This window comes from Lolium rigidum, chromosome 2 (genome assembly GCF_022539505.1).
Source record: "Lolium rigidum isolate FL_2022 chromosome 2, APGP_CSIRO_Lrig_0.1, whole genome shotgun sequence".
Lineage (NCBI taxonomy): Eukaryota > Viridiplantae > Streptophyta > Magnoliopsida > Poales > Poaceae > Lolium > Lolium rigidum.
In genome coordinates this window covers 237,913,438-237,922,713 of record NC_061509.1, presented here as the reverse complement: position 1 = coordinate 237,922,713, position 9,276 = coordinate 237,913,438, and the positions used below count along the sequence as shown (strand labels likewise).

Sequence of the window (9,276 nt, the reverse complement as noted above, 5' to 3'; positions counted from 1 at the left end):
GTTGCAGGCCTGCCCCACACACACTTGTCACTAACATGAATATACAGTATACAATACACGAACCCGCCCTCAGCCGGTCGAAACTCGTGTAAAGGCCTCTCCAACGGATACGTATATCGGACGTCTAAAGTGGTCGCACGTATCCGTTTACATTGGTCCACGGACATCAAAATGGTTGTACATGGTCAAGGTGACCGTTTGCGCTGGAGACATCCCAGCAGACCGATGCTTAATTTCTTTTGGCTGACAGCTTCAAGTTCAGTAATGGTGGTTAACGTTCCATCGAGACCTGCCGCTGGCAATTACCGGTTCACGCGCAAAGGCGGTGCTTCCCGCCAATATATTGGCGCGTTTCGCCGCCGCTTCGCGCGCGGGAAACGTCTTGCACGCGGTCAGCGTTTCCCGCCCTATCGTGGCTATATATGGTGCAAGCCGGAGGTCGAGGAGGGCACAGCCCAACCCAACCGTAGAAATCATCCATGGCCGAGCACGACCGCACATGGGCTCGCATTGTTCACAAGGCACGTGGCGTCTTCCCCGGTGATCCTGACCTTGCCTCTATCCACACGACGAAGGCATTCAACGTGGATCATACGGCAGCGTACGCGGCCGAGCAGCTGGAGGTGGAGACGGCAGTGCGGAGGCGGAGACGGCAGTAGCGGAGGCGGAGGCCTTTTCGAAGGACGTGTCGATGGAAGCGACGGAGGCGGAGGTGGCGGAGGCGGCGATGTAAGCGGCGGCGGTGGAGGCGGCGGAGGACTAGGCGGAGGAGGCGGCGGTGTAGGCGGCGACCATGGCCGACCTTCAGGCGAAGCTCGCGGCGGCGACCGCGTACGCCGGGGCGCGCCTGGTGGTGGAGCTCGAGGAGCCGCCAGCGCGGCAGGCGGCTACCATGGCGGATGCCGTCATCGACGACATGGACGATGAGGACGAGCACAACATCGACTTTCTCCCCTACGGCGACAAAGAGGGCGCATTTGTGCGCACCGAGTAGGGGGTGTTGCTCGTGTCGTTCGAGAGCCTCCCTGAGGACGCTGCTCGCTGCCAGGTTCTTGCGGTGGAGGCGCAAGCTCGTGGCGATGAGATGGCCATGAGACAGGCTTTCGTGCGCTCATACCTGGTGGTGGTGGCGTGGGCAGGGTTGGACCACGCGCGGATCAACCGGGAGAACCGTGAGCTGTAGGACGCAATCACGGTGAGGGAGGAAGCGGTGGCGGCGAGGGACAGGGCATGCTACCATGATGACCTGGCGCACATCGCGGCGAACGAGGCGGCTACGCAGTGAGCCCACTAGGACTCCTCTCTAGCGGAGGCCGCCAAACGCCGGCAACGGGAAGATGTTGCCTCCTTCCGGGAGCAGAACCGCCTTCGAAGGGAGCGGCGCGCGGCTGGCCAAGCCCGCATGCGCTCCGTCGACGGCGCTGGCCCTCAGGTCACGCTTGCGGCCAGTAGTAGGCCACGCGACTACGAGTAAACCTGGTCGTAGTAGGCCACGACACATCGACTAGGTACACACGTTGTAGTTGTAGGTTAACTCTAACCATCTCTGTAAAGATGATACTTTTGCCAATCAGTAGCAATGATAAATATTTTACTTACATGTATCACTGACCGGTGGGTCCTGATTCGACCAACGCATACACGCGACGCGACCGCGTGGCAGCTGCGCAGACGCAAACATGTCGCCTATTTAGGCCACATTTATGTTTGCACGGATAGACTGATCAATATGCGTCGAGCCGTAGCTGTAGACAGCTACAGACGAATTTTTTGGTCGCCGGGTCGTCCCGTTGGAGATGCCCTGACCCAAACGCAAAAGATTCATCCGTTTGGGTCTTTGCGGACAAAAGTAGCACCCAACGGGGCTGCCTAAACCCAAAACAGACGGTGATGCGCAAGGCGACGGCCAAGGGCGTGGGCACGGGTGCTGGCCGCGAGCCACGGGCGTGGGCGGAGCTCGCCGCGAGCACCGGGCGCCGACTGCTTGGCTGTTGCTGTTTGCTCGCCGCGTGCAGCTTGGCTGCGGCATGAGCGGGTCGCGCTGTCGGGTAGGCTGTCGGGCTGGGGCGAAGCTCGCCGTGGGCGTGGTCTGTAAACTAGTACTGCTAGGAAAGAAGGAGAAATAATTATTTGGGTCGCACCGTTGAGGAACAGAATAAGTTACGACCATCCGCGCATATCCGCGTGTTCAAAGGCTGATAAAATCGAACACAAAAGTGTCCAATTTGGATTCCCGTTGAAGATGACCTAACTTGTTGCGGTGATCTGCCGCGGCCGCAGCAGCCGCGCACCGCCGGGTGTCCAGCTACCCTACGGATTGATGCCTCGAGACTGATGAGATCACGGGTGCCTGGCTCGATCCGGACCACACCGTCAGGATAACAGCAACTGCATACGCTTGACTGCTTTTCCGACTCGCGTGAACACGCTCGGCGCTTATCAGGTTATATCTGCAGCAGAGGCTCCCCTGACTGCTTATCATCGTATTCGTATCCTCAAGTGCAGCAAAAATAATGAAATTGGCAGAGATGAAACAGACGGGTATGGGGGATGAAATCTGGTATTGCGATCCAACTTCTCTTCTTTCCGGCGGGCAGGTAAGAAACCATGTGTCACATGGCATCAGTCACCGACACATCATCAACAACAACAGCCTACCCCGCTACAGTTTACTACCAGGTTCTTGTATAACACGGACGCTTTACACGCCGGCATTGTGCCACATATACGGCACATTATGTTCTAGGAGCTAGTATATGACCTAATTGGTCGCCGGCTAGGCGGCGGCGACAGCGTCCCCGGGGCCGCTGCCCGACTGGTCGGAGCCGCCGGGCGCGGACGGGGCCGCCTCCCTGATGGAGGTCAGGGAGCAGTTCTGCTCCATCATCTCGTCCTGCTCGATCATACGCTCCCTGCACTCGGCGCTGCAGAACGCCACCTCGCCCCTGCACCACACGGATAGATAGAATTCAGCCATCATGTCACAGCTCAAAAAAACATCTCTAACAACATAATTTATTTTCAGTTCAAGCATCATGTCACGTCACGTCACGTCGCAGACACCGATTCTCCAGCAGAGAATTTTCAATCTTCTTGTTTTAATGTACACGAGACAGCCAGACTGTGACAACTAAATAAATGCAGGGGTATTTCAGATGGTAGTACCACCAAGTGACCAGGTTCGTACAGTAATCACGCAACAGCTCATATGATTGGCAGGTTAATTTGTTTAATGCGTGGATTCTAGTAGATTTTTTTTGTTTAATACGTTGCTTAGGTGAGTACAGTATGTTAGCCTTGACTCTAATCTAAAACACCTCGCAATAATTTTGTATTTTGGGACAGCACATACAACAAAATACATGATTAATAAGGTCGTCCAAAAGAGGAAAATAGTAGAGCTATGAGTGCACCCCATACACCATACATATCTGACTACCAGATACGTACCAGGTACACAGCACACCAACCCGGTAAGGCACCGGCAACAGAAAAGTATGCCGAGAGAAAAGGCCGGGTTCGAATCGAATATTCCTCTAAAATATAGGAGAGAACAAGATTCATGCTACGGACTAATCAGCACTCGACTCACTGCTTAATTATAGTATCGAATCAGCATTACCGCTCTAACAAAGTAGCGGCGGAATCGAAGAGTGTACTTCCGTAAATTCGTTGGTAAGGACCACTTCACAGGTGGTCAACAAAATTTCCAATAAATGGAAAAAACAGATCATAAATACTCCTTCTCCTGAATAAACCACGAGATCATCACGAAATTCTGCATCTATCTAAGCTAAGATACAGAATCGTAAGCTGCTAGCAACATGGTGCCAAGATTCGACTTCGATCTGGGTGCAACCTTGACGTGGAAAACGGGCGAATTCACATCGGAAAGCAACAAAAGAGATGGGTCGTATTCCGGGCCAAGAACCGCCAGGAAGCTACCGAAAAGCGAGGAATCGGCGCGAGGCCGGGCGGGAACTGGAGCACGAGAATTTTACCGGGCATTTTTCAGGACGGCGGGGAGAGCGACGACAAGTACCTGTATATGTAGGTGTCCTTGCCGGGGCCGAGGGCCTTGCCGCAGAAGAAGCAGGCGGCCAGGAACGCCGCCGTCACCACGCCGACGAGGCCGTCGGCGTCGCTCTTCGGCCAGGCCGCAGCGCCGCCGGTCCCGACGGCGCCCGCGGACACGGAGGAGGACGGGCCCGCGCGTGCCCTGCTGTCGCCGGCGCCGCCCTCCTGGCGCACCTGCTTCGGCGCCGGCGGGAGGGACGCCACGCTGGTGGTCCGGCGCATCACCATGCTCCTGTGCCGCTTCCCCAGCATCTCGCCTGGCCGCGCTCGCTCGCGCGCTTGCCTCTCGCCCCCCGGCGGCCTCTGTCAATTCCTGATTCGGTGGACCTTGTGTGTGCTGAGATTTGCGGAGAGAGAGACTGGAGGGTGGGGAGAGGGGTTTTGGGGAGGGCGCATAAAAAGAGGAGGCGGGGCCGGAAACGTGCGATCAGAGCCGTCCACTCGCCCACTCGAAACACATGGACGCTTGTGATCGGAGGATTTGCGGCAAAAGCTTAGAGATTAAGGCATTTTGCTAGGGTTACCCCCTCGCGCCGCCCCATATATTATGCACGGTAAAACCATTTTGTCTCTGTGTAAGCGGGCAGAGTACTGGAAGAACCCACCTTTTTTGCGGTGAAACCCACATATAATAGCCGAGTAAGGCAACAACATGTTATTGTATCTAAAAAAAAACATGTTTTTTTTTTCTAAAGTCTAACTTTTGTTTTGCTTTTATTAATGCAATCTATCTATCCGGTGACTCGGAGAGTTTTGTAATTATTAGAACGGCGGCACGCAAGTTTTGTCACTCCAAACTATCGTGCGGGGCATCTGGGATGCATAAATTGTTGCTACATGCAACGTGTCTAGATCGATGAAACTTCCATCACTCTGCATTACCGTATGGGATATCTGGGATGCACAAATTGTTGCTACGCGCAACGTGTCTAGATCGTTGAGAGCTTCGTGACTCCGCATTATCTTGCAGGATATCTGGGCTGCACAGATCGGTGCTACAGACAACGTGTCTAGATCGATGAACCGCCATTTGTTTTCGGGTAGGTAGACCTCTAAATGATGGGATGCCATATTTATTTGGATTCAATCGTATATTTTCCGGGATAACATTTAATGGAAGAGTCTTGTGTGGGTTGGTAGATTGGTGTTATTGTTATTTGTCGAGTTCTTTATGTTTTCATAGTATAATGGCTTCATCTCATAGCACAAAGTTTTCGTATGGCACAAAGTTTTCGTAATTAATAGAAGGGGCAAAAGAGTTTCATGACTCTGTGCATATGGTGATTTGGTCATTATTGGAAAAACGTAACCTTTTATGTCGGTGAAACCAATATATATTAGATGTAAGACACGTGGTCACATTATCAGATCAATGTTGTTCTTAATTATTTCACCAGTTTTGTTCTTATTAATATAATCTATCTATCCGGTGACACGGAGAGTTTTGTAATTATTAGAACAGCAACACGCAAGTTTCGTCATTCCGCACTATCGCCGGACTGCACAAATTGTTGCTACGTGCAATGTGTCTGGATCGATGAAACTTCCGTCACTCCGCATTACCGTGTGGGACATCTGGGTTGCATAAGTTGTTGCTACATGCAACGTGTCTATATCGATGAGAGTTTCGTGACTCCGCATTATTATCTTACAAGATATTTGGGCTGCACAAATCGGTGCTACACGCCACGTGTCTAGGAAGATGAACCGCCGCTTGTTTTCGGGTAGGTAGGCCTCTAAATGACGGGACGCCATATTTGTTTGGATTCACTCGCATATTTTCCGGGATAAATTTTAATGGAAGACTCTTGCGTGGCTTGGTAGATTGGTGTTATTGTTACATTGTTGAGTTTTTTTATGTTTTCATAGTATAATGGCTTCATCTCATAGCACAAGGTTTTCGTAATCAATAGAAGGGGGCAAAAGAGTTTCATGACTTTGTGCATATGGTGATTTGATCATTATTGGAAAAATCTAACCTTTTGTATGTCGGTGAAACCAATATATGTTGGATGTAAGGCACGTGGTCACATTATCCTGATCAATCTTATTGTTAATTATTCCACCAATTTTGTTCTTATTAATGCAATCCATCTATCCGGTGACACGGAGAGTTTTGTAATTATTAGAACGGCGGCACGCAAGTTTCGTCACTCCGCATTATCGTCGGGCTGCATAAATTGTTGCTACGTGCAACGTGTCTAGATCGATGGAAGTTCCGTCACTCTGCATTACCGTGTGAGACTTCTGGGATGCACAAATTGTTGCTAGATGCAACGTGTCTAGGTCGATGAGAGTTTCGTGACTCCGCGTTATCTTATAGGATATCTGGGCTGCACAAATCGGTCCTACACGCCACTTGTCTAGGAAGATGAACCGCCGCTTGTTTTCGGGTAGGTAGGCCTCTAAATGGTGGCACGTCATATTTGTTTCGATTCACTCCCATATTTTCTGGGATAAATTTTAATGGAAGAGTCTTGCGTGGCATGGTAGATCGGTGTTATTATTACTTTGTCGAGTTGTTTATGCTTTCACAGTATAACCGACGCATCTCATAGCACAAGGTTTTTGTAATTAACAGAACGGAGGCAAAAGAGTTTCATGACTCTGTGCATATGGTGATTTGGTCATTATTGGAAAAGCCTAATCTTTTATGTCGGTGAAACCAATATAGAGTGTGCATTTTCTACCCGCATGGGTAGCTACACACCCATGCATTATACAAATATGCAAGCCATAGTAACTTGTTTTAGCTCTGTTTCCTAGTAGAACGTGGAATTCTAGTGTACAAAAGTGGTTTACGAATTTTGATATGAATATTTTTTTATCAAAGTCAACTCACCAATGTATTTTGCGTTGACTTTCTGAATACTGAGTTGACTTTTACAAAAAAAAAGTTCAAATCAAAATTCAGAAACCACTTTTGTACACTAGAATTCCACGTTCTACTAGGAAACCGAGCTAAAATAAGTTAATATGGCTTGCACATTGGTATAATGCATGGGTGTGTAGCTACCCATGCGGGTAGCAGGCTTCATCCCAACCAATATATATTGTATGTAAGACACATGGCCACATTATCATGATCAATGATATTCTTAATTATTCTACTATTTTTGTTCTTATTAATGCAATCTATCTATCCGGTCACACAGAGAGTTTTGTAATTATTAGAATGACGACACGCAAGTTTCGTCACTCCGCACTATCGCCAGGCTGCATAAATTGTTGCTACGTGCAACGTGTCTAGATCTATGGAAGTTCCGTTACTCCGCACTACCGTGTGGGGACTTCTGGGATGCACAAATTGTTGCTACATGGAACGTGTCTAGGTCGATGAGAGTTTCGTGACCCCGCATTATCTTATAGGATATTTGGGCTGCACAAATCGGTGCTACACGCAACGTGTTTAGATGGATGAACCGCCGCTTGTTTTCAGGTAGGTAGGCCTCTAAATGATGGGACACCATATTTGTTTGGATTCACTCGCATCTTTTTCGGGATAATTTTTAATGGAAGAGTCTTGCGTGGCCTGGTGAATCGGTGTTATTATTACTTTCTCAAGTTGTTTATGCTTTCATAGTATAATCGTTGCATCTCATAACACAAGGTTTTTGCAATTAATAGAAGAGGGCAAAAGAGTTTCATGACTCCGTGCATATGGTTATTTGGTCATTATTAGAAAAAACTAACCTTTTATTTTGGTGAAACCCATATATATTAGATGGAAGACACATGGTCACATTATAATGATCAATGTTATTGTTAATTACTCCACCAGTTTTGTTTTTATTATTAATGCAATCTTATCTATCGGGTGGCAAAAAGTGTTTTTTTTAAATTATTAGAATGGTGGCACAGAAGTTTCGCAACTCCGCATTATGTTGTGGGACATCTGGGCTACATAAATTGTTGTTGCATGCAACGTGTCTAGATCGCTAGATCGCTGAGAGTTTTGTGACTCTGAATTATCTTGCGGGTTTGATACGTCCCAAACGTATCTATAATTTTTTATGTTTCATGCTACTTTATTGATGATACTCACATGTTTTATACACATTATATGTCATTATTATGCATTTTCCGGCACTAACCTATTGACGAGATGCCGAAGAGCCGATTGATGTTTTACGCTGTTTTTGGTTTCAGAAATCCTAGTAAGGAAATATTCTCGGAATTGGACGAAATCAACGCCCAGGGGCCTATTTTTCCACGAAGCTTCCAGAAGACCGGAGGACATACGAAGTGGGGCCACGAGGTGGCGACACACCAGGGCGGCGCGGCCCAGGTCCTGGCCGCGCGGCCCTAGTGTGTGGGCCCCTCGTGATGCCCCTTGACCTACCCTTCCGCCTACATATAGCCTTCGTCGCGAATACCCCAGTACCGAGAGCCACGATACGGAAAACCTTCCAGAGACGTCGCCGCCGCCAATCCCATCTCGGGGGATTCAGGAGATCGCCTCCGGCACCCTGCGGGAGAGGGGAATCATCTCCCGGAGGTCTCTTCATCGCCATGATCGCCTCCGGATCGATGTGTGAGTAGTCCACCCCTGGACTATGGGTCCATAGCGAGTAGCTAGATGGTTGTCTTCTCCTCATTGTGCTATCATGTTAGATCTTGTGAGCTGCCTATCATGATCAAGATCATCTATTTGTAATGCTACATGTTGTGTTTGTTGGAATCCGATGAATATTGAATACAATGTTATGTTGATTATCAATCTATCATCTATGTGTTGTTTATGTTCTTGCATGCTCTCCGTTGCTAGTAGAGGCTCTGGCCAAGTTGATACTTGTAACTCCAAGAGGGAGTATTTATGCTCGATAGTGGGTTCATGCCTCCATTAAATGCAGGGACGGTGACGAGAAAGTTCTAAGGTTGTGGATGTGCTTGTTGCCACTAGGGATAAAACATCGATGCTTTTTCTAAGGATATTTGTGTTGATTACATTACGCACCATACTTAATGCAATTGTCTGTTGCTTGCAACTTAATACCGGAAGGGGTTCGGATGATAACCTCGAAAGTGGACTATTTAGGCATAGATGCATCTTTGGATAGCGGTCTATGTACTTTGTCGTAATGCCCCGATTAAATCTCATAGTACTCATCATGATATATGTATGTGCATTGTTATGCCTTCTTTATTTGTCAATTGCCCAAGCTGTAATTTGTTCACCCAACATGCATTCATCTTATG

At 48.7% G+C, this 9,276-nt stretch overlaps 1 protein-coding gene across 1 annotated transcript; it reads right to left on the bottom strand.

The window, feature by feature from the left end:
- Positions 1 to 2,542: 2,542 nt before the first annotated feature.
- On the bottom strand, positions 2,543 to 4,362 carry LOC124688368 (FCS-Like Zinc finger 3-like). The gene is made up of 2 exons (XM_047222056.1): positions 4,043 to 4,362; positions 2,543 to 2,945 (listed from the first exon to the last, which is right to left on the bottom strand). The coding sequence occupies exons 1-2, from the start codon at positions 4,327 to 4,329 to the stop codon at positions 2,777 to 2,779; spliced, it is 456 nt and encodes a 151-aa protein (XP_047078012.1). The 5' UTR covers positions 4,330 to 4,362; the 3' UTR covers positions 2,543 to 2,776.
- Between the last annotated feature and the right edge of the window lie 4,914 nt (positions 4,363 to 9,276).